At 29.0% G+C, this 19,423-nt stretch overlaps 1 protein-coding gene and 3 non-coding genes across 4 annotated transcripts; 1 reads left to right on the plus strand and 3 right to left on the minus strand.

The window, feature by feature from the left end:
- Nucleotides 1-913: 913 nt before the first annotated feature.
- Ork1 (open rectifier K[+] channel 1) lies at nucleotides 914-13,892 on the minus strand. Its single transcript, XM_088186430.1, has 6 exons — nucleotides 13,302-13,892; nucleotides 3,611-3,787; nucleotides 3,420-3,541; nucleotides 3,008-3,248; nucleotides 2,681-2,940; nucleotides 914-2,613 (listed from the first exon to the last, which is right to left on the minus strand). Exons 1-6 carry the CDS (start codon nucleotides 13,444-13,446, stop codon nucleotides 1,192-1,194), a joined length of 2,367 nt encoding a protein of 788 aa, XP_088042556.1. The 5' UTR covers nucleotides 13,447-13,892; the 3' UTR covers nucleotides 914-1,191.
- On the minus strand, nucleotides 5,441-5,513 carry TRNAF-GAA (transfer RNA phenylalanine (anticodon GAA)). The gene has a single exon. It is a non-coding gene; the product is annotated as a tRNA-Phe (tRNA).
- Nucleotides 5,607-5,679, minus strand: TRNAF-GAA (transfer RNA phenylalanine (anticodon GAA)). The gene has a single exon. It is a non-coding gene; the product is annotated as a tRNA-Phe (tRNA).
- On the plus strand, nucleotides 8,172-8,244 carry TRNAF-GAA (transfer RNA phenylalanine (anticodon GAA)). Its single transcript has one exon. It is a non-coding gene; the product is annotated as a tRNA-Phe (tRNA).
- Nucleotides 13,893-19,423: the final 5,531 nt, after the last annotated feature.

Genomic DNA, 19,423 nt, shown 5'->3' on the forward strand with positions numbered 1-19,423 from the left:
ACATTAACCTCAATCCTCATAAGTACTAAGTGTACATTTGCAATTCAAGTAATTATATTCAGTCAAATCTAACGAACATGTGCATCAAATCGGAAGCAATGATAATGTTTATGTAACGTAAAAGGAAAAACTCACTTTTCGGTGTCAGAACTCAGAATTTGAAGATTTCAACAGGAAGATTGTTTGTATAGTGTATTCTTCTAATCCTCACACACATGTATATATTTAATTTTCATAATTATAACACACTTAGTTAATTTACAATCCGAATATTTATATTCAGTCAAATCGACAAAATAATGAAAATTATTGTCGCGTAGCAAAATTTTATTATTAAATAATAATTATTTAAAACTGTTGTTACGGTACTGTCGGCCATCTTGTTTTATATTTGAATGCTTATTTTTCATTGGTCGACAACAAAAGAATTCATTAGCGGAGGCTCAGAAATCATCGAGCCAACTCCATTTTTATTTTTATTAATTATGATCAAACATATTTACTTTGTTTACGTGTATTATTATACACCATTCATACGTGTATTATTATATACCAACGATTATATTGTAGAAGATAGATTATTATAAATGCTTCTGAGAGATGTTTCATTATATAGGGTTTTTCTATATAATATATTTTTAAAATATAAATAGAATTAGAGACATCTGTTTCTATTTAAATTAAAAAATATATCTTATATTTTCAATCGTCAGGTGTCACTAGCAGCACGGGTGGATATTTTCCATATAATTCGTTTTTCTTACCGATATTTACTGTAGTAGAAGAAAGTAGTATGTAAGTCTAGAATACATTTTAGTAGGAAAAAATAGCCATATTAGTTTAATTGAGTATTATTTAAATAAAAAAATAGCAAACAATGACAAATTAAGTTTATTGTTAATAAAGTCTTATTAAAAAATCTAATTTCGTACACTTGTACCATATTATTTATTTATAGCTTTTATTTAAAAATAATAATACTTATCTAAATATCACATATTTTTAACAAAATTTAACTACTTTAAATAAATTATTTTTCAATATCATGAAAAAATATACTAATTTATCCAATTACATATAATACATATGCTATTCATTAAACAGTAGTTGACTTTGTCAAATTTCAAATTTGATTTATAGTATTTAAAAAAATGATGCTTTGGCAGTCACTATGTATTGCTCGATCTTTAATCAAGGTAAATCTCTATTAAGATCGTCTATTCTAATATCAGTGATATCGTTTAAACTTTCGTGTCTAGTTCTTCTTGTAGCAGTGGATTGTCCTTCTAATATTCTAGGCGGAAAAAGTGGACGACGAGTTCTCATTATTGGAGTACCCGTTGCACTCATCGTTGCTTGTCTAGTTCCTACAGAGAACAATCTTTTTCTGCCAGGCATTGGACCTGGAGAGTCGCTCGTTGAAGTATAAGGAGGCGGTAGTAACAAAGAGCCCCTCCTAGGTTGACTAGCACCGCTAGACATCAACGGAGCTAGGGTTGGAGTGAAAGAACTAACGTTAGCCGCTTGAGGATGCATCGAGAATCTTCTACGAGCAGCAGCTGGAGGGAGTGAAGAAGCAGAGCTACCCGGTTGCCTTTGTTCTGCTAAAGGAGTTAGCACAGGATGCACTGAAAATCTTCTTCTATCTTGCGAAGTACCTAAAGGTTGAATATTGGGTGGAGTAAAACTGCTAGTTCCGTTTTTGCGCTTAGGTGGTTCTGCAGCACCAGAATGCAAAACTGTCAATGCTCTTATCAAATCGGCGATTGTGGTTTGTTCTAAAACATCATTGGCTGGAAGAGACGCGTTGCTGTGCCTACCCTCTGATGACCTAGATGCGTATCTTCGTTCTAGAGCAGGCGCCATACTGACTCTACCTCTTGCAGTTCTTCTTAAGTACTCAGCTGGAGACATTCCTTCGTCTACGGACGATTTACTCTGCGAATAAGATTCGGGCGGCTTTGGCGCTTGACTTTTGAAAGGATTCAGCCTAGAAATCAAAGATTTTCCTTGGTTCGAGTTAGGCGCTTCAGTTTCACTCTTGAACGTCGTAGAAACATTTGGAGCTGACATTTTAGCTAATCGTCTGGCAGCTATCATTTCCTTTATTTTATTACCCGTTGAAGGGCTCGTCCATGTCCATTCATTATTATCATAAAATCGATCCATTTGTGATACCTTAGGAAACTTGACTTCACTGGCAGCTCTACCTCTTGGTCTTCTTGGGGGCACGGCATAAATTCTTTCTTCTCCTATGCTCCACCCTGATCCTGCCCTCTCGCTAGCTAATATTTCTTCATCGCTGAATCCATGAACACCTCCTTCTTCCATTATCGCGTTTTCGTTCTGGAGTACTCCCAAAGCATCGACGACTTTAGCTAAAAGATCGCTATGTGTAACGAGAGCAGAAATACCGAACGTCTTATCTTTATTGATAGCCATAAGATCTGTTTCTGATTGAACTTTTTTCATTTCTGGTTCATATTTTGGAAAAGCCTCTGAATTTGCACGTCTGCGTTTTACTGTAGGTGTTTCTTCTCGTTCAAAACTCAACGAAGGGCAGCTAGAACTACGATGTATCTTAGGTGCTGGGATTTCATCATTATATACAGGCTAAAAATACATTATATTAAGTAATCAGATTTTAAAATATATTTTATATTTCAAGTTAAATATTTACCTTAAATCTCATCATATAAGTTTCATTCAATATCCTCCGCAAATAACTAATATCTTTAGTAACATTATTCCATATTTTAGATTGAGTCTGTTTAAGATTTTGTGTCACTATATGCTCTAACTTTTTGACGCGCTTTGATTTCAACCCTTGAGTTAAGAAACCGACCACCATAACCAAGTATCCAAGACCGAACGTTATCCAGAATATCAAGAATATCTTATACAAAACAAAATAAGTTCCATAGCCCTTATCAGTAATGCCTGAAATAATAATATTTTATATATTATTAATTTATTTGAACTTTCTAATATATATATATAGATTTACCTGCTACATAATCTCCAAACCCTATAGTCGTCAATGTGACGAAAGCATAGTAAACAGCCAACGCATAATCCCATCCTTCGAATATAACAAATAGAATTGCTGGCATGAAAATGAAGAAGAGAATACCAGGAAGAAGATACAGCGTTATCTGTCCTAAGAGTCCAAATCTTCTGATCTGGTAATCTATGTTAGCTCCCGAGGAAGGATTTTTTGTTTTGTATTTCTGATAAAGTCTCGTAAACTGTAAAAAATATAACATAAAAATCAAAATACGTCTACGAATACATCTTTATCTCTATCGGCTATCATCAATGGAGTTATCGATCACCAGCACTTAAACTTGAATTATTCCATCAATGTGATAACATTGTGATTGATTGATTTATGTTATTTATTATGAAAAAATAAATACCGTGTCGGAGAAATAAGCTCCTAGATTTGCGAACAGTATACCGTTGATAGGGATGCCAATTAATCCGTAGAATATCATTAAGATTCTACCAAAACTGGTGGTAGGAGCCAAGTTGCCATAACCTAAAATTAATTTACAATTATAATGACATAATTACGATTTCAATATACGATTTTTATTATTTTACTCACCTATGGTACTGACTACTGTGTATGAAAAGAAGAAAGAATGGTAGAAATCCCAGACGGGTGCTGGTTCTTCTTCGTCTGAAGTATTGGCCATTGTGCGCTGACAATAAGTGGATATTTTATCCACAATTTCAGATTGAGCTGTATGGTTTTTCGGCGCATAGTATTTATGTAATAATTCTGAAAATAAAAAACAGAAACTGTTAAATGATTGTTAAGAAGTCATTGTTTACTCCAATGAGTAAATATTTTCAAGGTTATATATATTCGTAAAGTAAGTGTTTTAAGAAAAAATGAGAAGACATAGGAACGGGTTAAATTTTTTGTCAACTAAATTTTTTTGAATTTTTTCTGCGTTCGGTGTCGATTTGGTAGTGCTCTATAGTAACGGTGATTTTTTTTATTTCGGTTTCATAACAGAATATTTTTTTTCTAAATCAACAATGGCGTTGAATAATCAGGCGCGTACGGTGAGATACATTCCCTTTCGCTCGCTCGCGTGTTAAGTGACGAGAGTGAGTGAGAGATAAGGGCGTGCGTTACATGCGTTCCGCACGCCCATTTCTTCTCACTCACTCTCGTCTCTTATCATGCGAGCGAGCGAAAGGGAATGTATCTCACCATACGCGCCTGTTGAATACAGGATAACCCCAGTTTCACTATAACATACTTCATGACTTAATACTCGAACATTATGCGAAAATAGCGGTAAAATATATTTGTGATGTTATTAACAGAGATGAAATTAAACGTAGAAAGTGTAGTGGGGGCTGAATTATTTGGCCAAAAACACTTTGGCAATACTGACGGCGGCGAAAGTAACACATTCCTCTGGTGAGCACGACGGTCGGCGGAAGCTTGTATATCAGCAGCATGTAATGCAGAAAAAATGGCTCATTTTTAACTAATGAGTTTGTCGGTTTTATTGTGGGCTTAGGCGTACGTTTGGTTTAATTTATAAAATTTAAATACTATTGGAGATCATGGGAGAAGCAATATGAATCTAATTTTTCTCAGAAATTTGCAGTGTTTTAAAGTTAAAAGTACATCTGTCGGTATTTTTTTCATTTAACACATCCAGTAAATTTGTTGCCTCAATTAAAATTATTGATAGAAATGTTTTGACGCAAAACCTAGTTTCATGGTATAAATAGGGTGAAAGTAGCATTGTTGGAGCTCCAACTTTCTAAACCAAATTGTTCCGAAGAATTTTGGAACTTGTTGGAAAATTTTATTGAGTGTTCGTCATCCATCGAAATACTATTATAATTTCAATTATCATCCCAATATTTTCTTATTCTAACAGATAAATATAATGGTTGATTATTTTTTTAATATAGTCTATAAATTTATAGGTTAAATATGACTCCACCCTCATGACGTGATTGGTCAAATTAGCCAATTGATGTAATCTGAATGTTAAATTGTTTCAACTATAATGTGTAATATATGTATATTAGGTATAAAACAACGCAAATTGTGCTCGTTGACAAAGTCTAAGACTGTTTTAAGTCTATTTCGAGTCAATGACGTCTACAATAATATCACATGCTCACACGAATCATGACGATCTTTAATCATGGAGATTATCGCTTTACACAGTCAGCTCGTTTAGACTGATCGATCGTGATTATCGAAAAGTGTCAAAAGTAATTTATGTTTAACGCACGCTGGCTAACCATTAGCATAAAACACTATAGATGGTTATTAGTATTATAATGTTTTCTACTTGACAAGACTCATAGAATGCATAGTCAAGATCACGATGAAACGGACCGACAGTTATTGAAGTTCCTATGAATATTTATTATATATTAAAATCATTAAAAAGAATGCCGAAACCAGGGATCGAACCAGGGACCTTTAGATCTTCAGTCTAACGCTCTCCCAACTGAGCTATTTCGGCTTATATGCGTTGTAATAGCTCTAAAAATAAATACTTTTATAAAATACAATAAAAAAATATTGATTAATTAAAAAAAGAAATTAAAAAAAGAAATGCCGAAACCAGGGATCGAACCAGGGACCTTTAGATCTTCAGTCTAACGCTCTCCCAACTGAGCTATTTCGGCCGGTATGTAATCAACTCAAGTTAACCGTCGAGTTGATCGGTAGCAAAAAGTATTAAGTGACATCAAGTTATGTTGTAGTTTTACACGTATTTTTACTGAATTATAAATAAATATTACATAATATATTATCATTTATTGTGAGCGTCTCTGAATGAAATTAAAACATATTGGAGGCTTAAATTAGAATAGGTATTTTTGGTTGTATACACATTATTAGTAAAAAAAATCATAAAATTTCACACTGCGGCTACATTTAAAAAATATGAATAAAATGTAAAATAATAAAAACATTCACTAAAATTATATATAGAGAATTCGGTATGACATTATTGTGAAACATACATATTGTATATATTTGTTTCAAATACTTTCACTACTTGCTAAAAAGAAAAGAAATTATTTATCTCAGTAATTTAGCACGGAAATTAAAGAGAGAAATTTGGATAGAAATATTATTAATCAATAAATAAAATTCGTAAGATGTTTATTGTATATGAGCTTTTTTAATTTTGTACATATTCAACTCATAATTAGTTATCAAGTTATTGAATTATTATTAATTTAAAATTTTATTATAAATATATTTTATTAAAATGATATATCTAAAAAAGTCAAGATAAGTCGGTAGATTTATTCCCGATTTAGAAACCATAGTGAGTAGTCTTTTAATAAATCTTTAGTTTCTTCTATATATTCACAAAAAAGAGATATTTCGATTATACACTTTCAAACCACGCAGGTAAAGACATCACATATAATCATTATTATCATCACCACACTTTTTTATATTTTAATTTTTTTTTATAAAAATAAAAATTATTACTTAAATTTTGTGGCGACCGCTCGCAAAATAAGATAAAGACGTTGCTCGGAATCACATAATAACAGCTATACAAGCAAATAGGCATACTTTTTTGAGAGATTTAACTTTCGATAAACCTGTTCCCTCTACCAGGCAATAAGAATATAAACGCTCTAAAACTGTGGATCTTATGTCGTAGATGAGAGAAAATACAAATAAAAAAATATAGAAATGTATCCGTATAGTGAAAATACTTTTAAGAAACCTTTTATCCTTATAATTTTGAGAGTTCAAATTGTGTTAGTGTACAAACGAGTTAAATATAATATATTATTATCAGAGCCATACATGATAATATCAACTACTAAATATGGTAAAAAACAATAGTAATATTATATAATGAACTTAAGAAAAGAGTTATCAAATAAAACAAGATTGTGGAGTAAAATTCTGGAGTCATAAAAAAAATTGACTCTTCTTTTCTTATATAAATATTCGTTTTGTAATGGTTTGATCACAAATTGGAAAGGTAAGATTTAAAAAAAAAAATATATTTTTTATTAAAATTAATTCTAAATTTTAGATTTTTATTTTTTTATTAAAATTAATTATAAAAAAAATTAAATAAAAAAATGTATTTATTTTAGTTAAAATATAGTTCTATTACATTTTTTATAATTTAAAAATCGTTTTCATTATTTGTATTCCTATCAATCTTATACGTTGCCGAAAAAGGTTTATTTCAATAAAATTGTTAAATTCGAATTTTCCGACTCGGAGTCGGAGTAGGAGATTTTCTTATATAATACCTACGTATTATATTATATGTATAGTTATATTTTTATTTAATCGATTAAATTAATATTACCCACTAGCATATTTTTTAGCATAATAAAAATAGTTTATCTAATAACTAAATTCCCATAGTCGCCATGAGCTTTGTGGTAGATAGGGGCAGTTCCATATAAAGATCAAATTATCTGTCTATGTATGTATTAGTAAATAAGGACAAACGATCTAACCCTGCCGATCGAACGCTCGAGATAACAAAGGCACACGCATAGCATTGTGCTCATGCAGGTGCTACAAAAATACTAACAAAGCTTACCATCGATGCACGAAATCCAGTGTTGTAATATTATATTAAATGACTGGTTATACTTTTAAATATTTATCTACCATCCGAATATTTCAATAATTTAAGCAAACATTTACTTTTAAAAGACCTATTCATATTTACATATATTCTTATAGCCCTCACTTAAATAGAATAACTTAAATTTCTAGATATTTTTATTATATAATTTCAGTGATTGTATTATATATTTCTGGTTTTAAATCCTTAAAAAAATCAAGTGACTACCAGTATACATTAACAGTCTTATAAATCGCCTTTAGTGCATTTCAACTATCTTTAGAAGGCATAAGACATATCCGGACTTTAATCTCCTCTCCAGTTTTTATACAAACTTACAATTTATTCTGACTTTTTAATTAAACTTTAACTAAATTTTGATTCGGATGTCTTTTTTTAAATTCTCAAGTCCAAATGTCTGGATTTTATATAATAAAAATTAATTTATCATATTTCTTACATTTATTGTGATAATTTTTTTTAATAATTAATATTAATCAGTATTACTTTTTGAAAGCATTCATTTGAGAGAAAAACTTAAAATACATCGCATCAGCCGAAATAGCTCAGTTGGGAGAGCGTTAGACTGAAGATCTAAAGGTCCCTGGTTCGATCCCTGGTTTCGGCATTTATATTATTAATATTATTCATAAATAAATATATTTTATGTAAGCTTCTTATATATGTTCTAAGCCGCTTCCGGAAGCGCGCGCTTTAAAATGAAACATTATATCAGGGGCTGCCAACCCAAATGATCTTGCGGGACACTTTGGAAATGCATCATAACACCGCGGGCCACAAATAAAATTATATATCCCCATATTAGATTTAGATACACTATAGACATTTTTTTGGAGTGAAAAATTGAAACATAATGAGTTATATTCTTACATGTAAATATAGATAATATAATAATAATGATAATAAACGTACATTATAAAGAATCTCGCGGGCCGGAAAAATGTTCGGGTTGGCAGCCCCTGCATTATATGCTCAATCTTATACTATGTAAATCGTATCGCTTTGTATGAACGGTGTATTAAATAATACAACTAAACAAAGGAAATATATTTAATTACAATAATAAAAATTGAATTTGCTCCGATTAATTTTCGACCCGCCGGTAATGCATTCGGTTGTTTCGACCAATGAAAAATAAGCATTCAAATATAAAACAAGATGGCCGACATCAACGTGACAACAGATTTAAATAATTATTATTTATAAATAAAATTTTGCTATGCGACCATAATTATCATTAATTCGTCATGTGCGTTGTTCGATTTGACTGAATATAAATAATCGGATTGCAAATTAACTAGGTGTGTTATAACTGTGAAAATTTAATATATACATAACGTGTTGAGGATTAGAAGAATACATTGATTAAATTAGGTAAACAATCTTTTATATAAGTTACAACAAAAATTACATAAATTGAGAATTAAAATTTAATGATATTTTATGAGTTATAATGAAATATTTTAAAATGATTTATAACTTGAGATTTTTATAAACTATATCTATATAGTAAACCCCCCCCCCCAATGACACGTTAAATAGGGGACGTGCTATTTTAGTGACCGTTACTTTATGTGAGAGTGAACCAAAGGGAGGATATCTCACCACACACGCTTGATTCTTACATACATATTAACAAAAAAATTAGTATTTTCTAGTCCCCCAACTGCACGCATCCAAATATCACGTCCCCAGTTTAACGTGTTATTGGGAGGTCTACTGTATGTAATTTTAATTGTTACATCATGAATAAATTATTGAACAGATTTTTTTAAATGACTGACTCCTTGCTGTAAAATAAAAAAAAAACAGGAATGAATTCAAAACCTGCTTATCATAAAAATATGACATATTTTAACCAGAAGTGTTTTTTCGACTTTTCTTTATTTAAATAAATCTCTTAACTGTGTTGAATCCGAAAAGTATTTTTCTGCTCTAAATAATAAATATTTATGTCAACAGATAGGCGTTGATGAACTAAATTTCAACATCGTAGTACAAAAAATGTTTCGTCCTCGTCTCCCGCTTTTAACCAGTAAGTCTCGAAATTAATATTCTCGTCTCCCGTATAAAAAGTTTAAAACGAGCTGTTCGAAAATTAAATTGTTTTTGAATTTACTTATAAAATCATTTTAAATATGAATTATTTTACTCGCGGCTTCTAATATACAGATCAGAGTAATTTTTATCAAAATTTCACACAAAAGTTTTAAAATAAAATTCGGCTGATTCTGATTTTCCATGAACTATTAAGTGACTCGATAGTTAGAATTTTCTGTTCTATCACTGTATGTTCACAATTATTTTTTCATGGTATTGAATAGTTCTCATTGATTTGTATATGAACGTGTATGATACAATTCATAAATTATTAAAAAAATATTGTTGAAGCGTGATAAAGCGAAATTAATTGTATTTTTTAACATTAAAAAAACGATGATTATTAAGGTTGCCTTCTTTTGAGCAAGTAATACGAGATTACGAGCGCGTATGTATGTTTTAATTGAATATAATTGACATACTACACTGTATTTAAAATTATTAACCATTTTAGAATAAAGTACATACAATTTAAACTTTTTACGCTTGAAATTTAATTCTGCAAATACTCTTTTTAATTTAAATCAACATGGAAATTATTAATTAGTAATTTTATCCTTGAGAATCATATTTCATATGTGAGACTGATTAACAGTTTATGAAGTTATGTATGTGATATGGAAAAAAATAAGTTTTACACAATTCAATATTTAATTAAAATCTATTTATGGCAAAAAAAGCTTCATGCATTTTCCTGTTGCAAATCTAATGCGAATTATTCGCGATCGATAATCGATTGTATCGAACGGCCATGATTGCGATTTTTCATGAAACACAATGCCTTTTTTATTATATACATTGAATAGAAGTTGCGATTGTTACCGAATCGTATTTAACTTTGACCTTTTGTTGAGGTCCTCTATTGAAACGATCCTTTTAGGAAATCGATTGTATTTCGAACGATTTGTTCGGTCAATGCCATGATCGTATATTTTACATATCAATTTTTGAGCAATCGACTAAAATATAAAAAAAAATTATAGAATAGCATCGGAAGTGAATAATTACTATTTAATTAATATCTACTTACAACGTAAACACTTGATATGCATAAATAAACATTGTTGAACCACAATGTTTAACCTGATTAGTTAGCCTTCGATGAATCTAGACAATCGCTGCTAAAAGGTTATTCATTGACTGTTAATCCGTGACTTAAATTGCAATCTTTGATTGATTGTTTATTTTTATTAATAAAAATGATAATAAATGAGCAATTCTAGCAATTAAATTGCTCAATAAATTGTTATTTATATTTTTTAGCATCATTATTATGTTGGCATGTGGGTCAAATTAACCACGATTTTAGAGTAAATCACCCATGTTTATCGTGATGACGCTGATGGTTAAATTAAAACGTGTTAAATTAAGTAGCAAGGTTTTTACGCTCGAATGTGTAATACTACATTGCTGTAATAATTAGCATTTATAAGGATAATATTTATTAAATATGAATTAATCGATTTTAAGGTAAATTATATAATAATTAATTTATTAAATAAAAAAGTGGACACTGATTTATATTTTTTGAAGATACATATGTTATCGTTTTTTTGCGTTATTATTCTTAAAATATTATTAAATTAATAAATGATTTGTTTTTCCAATTAATTTAATATGTTTGTTTTTGTTATAAATCATTGATAAAAAATTAAATGATATATTTATAATGACTTTATTAATTTGTGGGAACAAAAAATGGATTATCGTTTTGATAACATATTAAGGAGCGGAACAGATTTTTGCCATTTTATTATTATTTAAAAATAATAAAAAGCATCTTAACTGAATTATAACTAATTACTTTTTTTTTATTTTAAAGAATATTATGATTTTAATGTTACAATTTGCTATTCAAGCAAAACTTAAATATGATACGTTATTAAAATATAAATCTAACCTAATTTAAATCAATATTTAGTAATGGTTAAACATTTTAATCTTATAAATAATGTTTGCAGAATAAATTAATTATTAATTACAATATAAGTAACTTCTCTAATCACCTAACAAAAGCTTCGAAACATTTGAGTTGCAGGATGATAATATAGATTGAAAAAAAATACCATCAGGGAAATTATTATGTTATTATTAAATCACCATATTTATACTATTAAATTAAGCAGAGATTTATTTTTATATATTTAATGAAAACCTATTTTATAAAATTACTATATCAAAACTCTTACCTTAAATATGGAATATATTTTTAAACTAATTTGCACAACTTTATGACTACAATTCGATTTATTCTTAAATTAGAGATATTTTATGTTTATAATATGAATCAAATGTATGTTTAATATAAAATAATTAATTATGTATTTTGACGGATTAAAGAGAACAAGCAAATAATAATGCTCAACAAATATTTTTTTAACCATTTAAACGCCAGTGACTCACTGGCGAGTTGCTTGTTAATGAATTTTTTTTAAAAAAATAATAAAAAATTTTGTACTAGCTTAATTTATCAGTAAACCGAGTATTTTATATATATTTTTTAGAAATAACAGGTCATAAAATGTCACTGGCGCTTAAAGGGTTAAATAAAAGTAGCTTATTAATGAATGTTTTATACATAAGAGAGTATATAAATTTAATATTAAAATATCATATAAAAATCTAGTTTTTTTCATACAAAGCTGATTCTAAGATTTATAAACTTTATTTACAAACTAAATTTAAACATAAAGATTTTTTCATCACTAAATAAAAAAGCGCAGAATTTTTATAAAGCATGCATTTAAATGTTAAACTCATTATGTAACTATTCCAAAAAAATGCGATAAAGATATTTAAACATACTTTCTTAATTTAAATAATATTGTTTTTTTTGCCATTGCTGAATTTCTTGTGAAAGATTTTTTTACCAAAATGTGCATAATGAGTTCCACCTTTAAACCATTGATATTTTGAATGATAGGAAAATATATTTATAAAATTACATGTACATATGTATATACTAATATTAAGCAGAAATAAAATACTAAAATCATTCAATGTCATTCAAAGACCAAGGAGATTAAGACATAACAATTATATTTTTCGTTCATTACAGTTTTTTTGAGTACCGTTTTTTTTATAAAGCATCTTAGATGAATATAAATTATATGCATATATAAATCCTTAACGAATTTACTAAGAACGTGCATTGATAAATAACAACCGTTAGTTAAATAAATAATTGTGTAATAATAAGTAGAGCTAACGAATTATTTTATTACCAAAAAATATGACGTTATCATTATTTTTATTAGTAAATATTTTAGAATGATTAAATCAATCTTTATATGTATACAGTATACTAAAATATATCTGAAACTAATTGTTTTTAAACATTATTTTTAATAATGAAATTTAATTTAAAACATAATGAAATCAAACGCGATCGCCAACCTTTTATATCACTTATGAAAAGTACGAAAAAATTTAATGGGCCATGATGGGTAGTGATAACACGCAAATTGGTAAATATAACAAAACGGTAATATTTCGATCACGAGGCGCTAATTTTCGCGACCGCCAAACGAGAGAAAATAATTTTACAAAAAATAAAATACTTACCAAGTATGTCGAATCTTTCGACTCTCGCCTGGAATCTGTCAGCCAGCTCCAAAGGATTTTCTATATGATAGAAAATACTAGCTCCCAAGAAGAGATACGCAACGTGAAGGAACAGGAGAGACGTCCATTGCTTTATGGACATCATTTTGGTAGATTGTTTTTAAATAAATTAAATTTTAATTAATTAATTGAAGGCACTTTTGTGATTTCAGATCGTTCTTTCGTCTGTCATAAGTTTAAGGCCATGGCCGAATCGGTAGAATCACTGTCCTTGTCGGGTAGGTCCAGCTTGAGCAAGAACATGATGATGTCCGAGTGCACAGAGTTGAGGATGGGTCTTCCTTCTACCGCTCTAGGAAGAGGCGCTTCGACTTTTCTTCTACTGCCAGAAACCACCATAATTTTTTGACATTCGTATTCTTCAAACTAACCAACCGGTCATTGCTGGCCGATCGCAGACGTTCAAGTGAGCACGCACAGTCGTAATCTCGCCCATTTATATATATTTTTTATATATAAAACACTATTATATTTATTATTAAACATTCAAGTAAACCGCGTGATTATTTTTTAATACAGATATTTTAGATTATCTACATTGTCTCCGATCGGCGATGTACGAATCGATAGCAACTGTCTCGTGACCGTGGCCTGACTGATGGATGTCGAGTAGCCGTAGACCACTTTTAAAGAGTGGCCACCGATTCTTTTTGTACATAGCCATACGATAATGGAAATAGTTGGAAAGCTTTCGATTTTTATTTCAAAAGTATAGCGATAATTGTTTTTTATCGATAAATCAGTGGAAATATGTACACGGCCGAGTGCAGCAAATCTTATCAGAAATCTAATGGTTCTGTTCTTGAATTTAGCAAAAAATTACCCAGTCTAACATTAAATTTTGATATTTGCTTAATGAAAAATTCACACTAAATTAAAAAACTAAATTCACAACAATTTGCACAAAAATTGGAATTTTTAAATCTAGTTAATTTAAATATATTAAATACAAATGTTGGAAAACACTTAATAACAACTGAAATCAATTTCAATGTAAGACTTGCATACCTAATTACGAATAATGTATACATCTTACTATTTTTCAATAAATGTGTGTAATAAAAAAAATAACAGGGGTATTTAACAATTGAATTTTTTTAATATTTTTAATTGTAAAATAGTTTAAATCTGAAAAGTTCATTTAAATATATTTGTATTTTTTCTAAATCTTCCGTCACACCCAGACATATTTTTTATTACTTATAAAATATTATTTTAGATTATAATTAACAAATGTTACTATGTACAACATAGCCCAACTATATTTAAATTATTCATCACGAAAAGTTCAGGAAAATCTAAGAAAACTCAAAACGTGAAGATTGATCCGAATTACAGTTATATTATAATCATTATATGGTATTCGTACTCAGGTCTTTCAGGTATTACTACTACTGGTCTACCGATGCTAGTAGATCAATAATCATATTTCGAGGGTTCCTCAAGGTTTCAACATAGGCCCTCTGCTCTTCACGTTATTTATTAATGACATAAATACGTCAGCTACAAATTCTGTATGCAAATAATTTAAAATAAAAGACTCCTCTCTACAGAGTGATTAAGATTATCTATAGAGATCAAGGCTTCCGTTAACCGTCTGTTCTTTAATCTCGAAAAGTGTCATACTGTGTAATTTTCTCGATCCCATTCACACTCTTGATGGGAACATTTTGGCTAGAAAAACTTGCTAGTGGAGATTCTCTACACGTAAACGACGTCTGCAATACATCTTCCAAGATGCTCGACGTTGTTATTAGGAACGCATTTCACTTTGACGATCTGTCATTTATTTGCGTTCACATCATGGAGATTTAATTTATTTATTTATTTAAATTAAATTAAGACCATCGCAACCTAACAGATTGCCCCAATGCGTCACGATGGTCGAAAACAATAATTATATAATTTCAATACACAAAAAATAATATATAATTAAAATAATATATATAAAGAACCAAATAAAAAAATCATAAAATATCAAATTTAATTGATACGAACTGGACCAGCTCCTGGTAGCTAACATTAAACAGGTCAATGTGTAATGCCAGCGTATTAAGGAACCGGTTGGCCACAGCCATAAGCGAGTCGGCAAGCGCGGACGTCCAAGCCCCAACGGCCATCAAAAGAGGACGCGATCGTGATTCTCGAAGATTTTCTGGAACCTAAAACTAAAATTTTCGAGAATAGCTGGATTGTCGACAACACCCTTCAGTAATTTGAAGAGAAGCTTTTTTTTAAAAAAATACAACTTTCTGCGAGAACTCCGCGAATCGTATCCCAACGCTGCGCTGGGATATAAAAACGGATAATAATCATATGTCCATTTGTAAATGTATCTTATAAACATTTTTTTTTTAATTTTTCACTAAAAGGAAATATTTTATTATTACACCCTTTAATATATAATATTCGGTAAATACTTCCTCTTAATCGAAAAGTTCAGAAATGCTTCTGGAGATACATTTATAAGATAATATTTGGTTATTATCTGTTCTTGTATTTCAGCTCCTTTCTTTTAGGAGCGCTGAGATACGATTCACTGAGTTCTCTCAGAAAGTTGTTACATAAACAATTACAGAAGGGTGCTGTTGATAAGTCTTTTAATGCCCATTAGATGCAGGACGTCCACACTAGTTCCTTAATTCGCTGGTGTTCACATTGATCTGTATAATGGCAGTTACGAGGAGCTGGTCCGGTTTCGATCACTCTGATTTTATTTCTTTATTATTATGTTTTATTTTTTATTTACTTGTATTATACATTTTTACTATGTTTTTTTTTTGACCACCATGACGCATCTTCATTTAATTGAGGTAAATAAATCGATGCAATTTACAATAATCGAGATAATATCAGTCCAGAGCGTGAAAAACGAAAAGTTTTAAATTTCACGCATGTCGAATTGTCAACTAATTCGCACTGGACATGAATTTTATTTTTATTACAAATCTGTCCATCATGACCTAACAGGTTTCCCCAATGCGTCATGATGGGCATTATACAAATTAATTTATTTATTCAATTTTACTTACCTAAAAGTTATGTGATAGTAGTAATAAGAAAAAAACATATGCTAAGAGATGCTATTTTTATTCTTTTTGTATTTGTATCGACACAAACTGATCTTTGGTTAGGTCTATTTTTTATGTGTATTTTCAAGTGTCCCTAAGCCGCCCAAATAGGTGATCGTCACGCGCGCTTCTATACTTGCATAGTCGCAAATACTTATAGCAATTATGCTTCTAATAAATATTAAAATTAATAGCAAGTTATTGTGGTTCCAAAAAATAAGCGAAATAGTAATATTTTTGAAATCAAGTAAAATATGCGATCTGGTAAAATGCATAATAAAAATAAATAGTTATTCACCTGAAGCAAATAATAAAACATTTAACAAATGACATATTTTAAAAAAAAATAAACAAATATAATAGGCATTATTTTTGATTTATTCATATGACAATTTACAAACATATATCGTCGTAAAAATAATGGAAGTGTCATAGGAGCATATAAATTGATTATTTAATTTCGAGTATCATTTACTTTGTATCCTAGGGGTATAAAAATCATTAATTGATTAATAACCTATTAGACATTTTTCTCTTGTCGTTTGATGGTTTGTCACGAGCCATTTTGAGACTTGATTTTAACGTATTATGTAGTTGTCAAGTGAGATATGAAATCTATTCAGATTACATTAATCCGAAGTCTGGAGTACAAATTTATTTGGGTTAATCACACTTGGTTAAAACGCGTCGTGTGATTTCAATGGTTTACGTAGTGAGAAACTAGTAGGTTTTTTCTCTTTTTATTTTTTCCCTTTAAAATCAGAGCCTTTTTTGCTTTAATCTGATCTATTCTAAGTACTGATGTATATATAATAATGTAGACGTCAAGTGAGATATCTAATCTAGTCGAATTAAATTAATCCGAAGCTTGGAAGTGCAAATTTATATGGGTTAAGCAGTAGTGTGACTACGTATCTTAGTATAAATCTTTTGTTTAATATGTTGATAAATGAAACTTATTGGAAACCCTACAAATCACAAATAATTCATATCGTTATATATCAGTCCTGAAGTACATAAAGTCGTGAACTGAAAAGCAGTAGTAGTATTTGTCATTATAAAATAACTTGTTCAAATATAGGATTAGAATTATTTAATAAGAATTACGTTAATCTTGAAAAATGGATCTAAGTCAAAATATTTAATATAAATAAAATTAATACAACTGAGAAACGTCAGTTATATAATAATATTTTTATCAACGTATAGTTGAACTTCATCTTGAACTTATGCGTATGATTAATCAAAATAAATAGTTTAAAATTCAAAACATTAGTTTCTTATCATGTTATACTTTCAATACCTAAATATGTTTTAAATAATTCGTTTATTCAAATTTCAATTAAACCTTTAAAAAAGTAATTATCTGATTGATTGCATGTGCTTATTAATACGCAGTTGCATCAGTTGTTCTTCAGATTTATATAACGTGTTTATATAAACTTATCTATAATATTGATCAAAAATGTTTTTATTGATCTTGAAATAGTGTTTAAGTAGATTGCTGCAATATCATGTAATCTAGTTGATCTAATAAATAGAATAAATGTTAAGATTTTTTATTACTAATTGCTATATATAATTATTAAATCATAGTATCTCAAACTTATTGGCTCAATCTCCTATTTTAAAAAATAATATTCTTCGGCACTCCTCTCTAGATAACTTTTTTTGGATAAGTTTGATTTAGGCAATCAATAGTCTATAACAGTAGGTGGGTTTTAGCATGTGTAAGGATATTTTAATTATCTGTTTATATTTAGTTGAGAAAAATAATCTAAAGGATTTTTTATTATGCAATAAAAAATCTATATAAAATAATAATATATTGTAAGTAAGATATTTACATAGCTTTTGTGTAAATTTTGAATTTAAAAAGCACTATATAATTCTAAGTAACAATGTGTGATCTAGTGATTAGATACATTTTGAGACGATATTCTGTTTAGAATCGTCTGATCCATTTTTTTTTATATTATAAATTTTTAATTATATTTTTTCGCATTATGTAGGTTCACGATAAATTGCACTGAAATATATAAAAATCAGATTCTGAACCATCACTTACATGCACATTACAAGTGAATGAACTTTCACATGTGTTGTAACACATGTTCAATTTGCATCCTGTACGACAATGATCCGAGCAACGATGACAATCCCTAAAAGCTAAATGGATGATTGTCGAATTGACACTAATATTTATTATGTTACATTCTATCGAAAGCAACAATGATGTCTAGCGTTTATTACGAACAAAAAATCTTATAATGGCAAAATGCTCATCAAGAAAATAGATTAGACGACTTACAGCGTTTCTTTGATTTTTCTGGACAAAAAAGATGTTACTGTGCTAATTTAATATAATGCATGCAAAAACATAAGTCAAAGTCATTGAGTGTAAGCTGTTGCTTGCCCGTATAATCTGGGGTTTTTATTTCATGGTTCAATAGCGATCTTTGTAGAGTTTTAACCATTGATCGTGTTTATTTGAATAAATTGTATACCATCATATGACCAAGTATAATGGTGGGATGATCGATATTAGCCGAGTGAGTGTAATATTTAATTCAATAGAAACTGATTGTAAAATGTAATGATTGCTGTATAATATGTATTAATATGCAAATATACAATAGAGTATATAATTTTTTTTTTAATTATTATTTTAAATTATAAAAGTTTTAATTAATATTTTTTTAAATAAAAATGCGTAACAACGAAGTTAACACAATCAAAAACTACTAGAGTAAAATCAAATCTCAAATATTTTAATAGTTAAATTCTTTAATAGGTTTCTTTATATGCACATATACATACATACATATATCTAAAGAAAAGCATTAATTTTAGTATGCATCTATTGTGATATCCTACATAAAAATGATATTAATTTGTTTCAATCATATAATTAGATTTAAAATATTTTTCTAAAAATCATATATGATTTTGAATTGTATGTACCCTTAATTATATGAAATCTAAAACTAT

The sequence above is a fragment of the Plectrocnemia conspersa genome, unplaced genomic scaffold, assembly GCF_051122295.1.
Source record: "Plectrocnemia conspersa isolate PC_06_02 unplaced genomic scaffold, ASM5112229v1 ptg000005l, whole genome shotgun sequence".
Taxonomy (NCBI): domain Eukaryota; kingdom Metazoa; phylum Arthropoda; class Insecta; order Trichoptera; family Polycentropodidae; genus Plectrocnemia; species Plectrocnemia conspersa.

Coding starts and splice junctions, on each gene's coding strand:
- Ork1 (XM_088186430.1), bottom strand. CDS start 13,446: ATGATGTCCATAAAGCAATGGACGTCTCTCCTGTTCCTTCACGTTGCG. Junction 3,788..13,301: donor CGAAAGATTCGACATACTTG/GTAAGTATTTTA, acceptor TTTTATTTTCAG/AATTATTACATAAATACTAT. Junction 2,941..3,007: donor GTTTGGAGATTATGTAGCAG/GTAAATCTATAT, acceptor TTATTATTTCAG/GCATTACTGATAAGGGCTAT.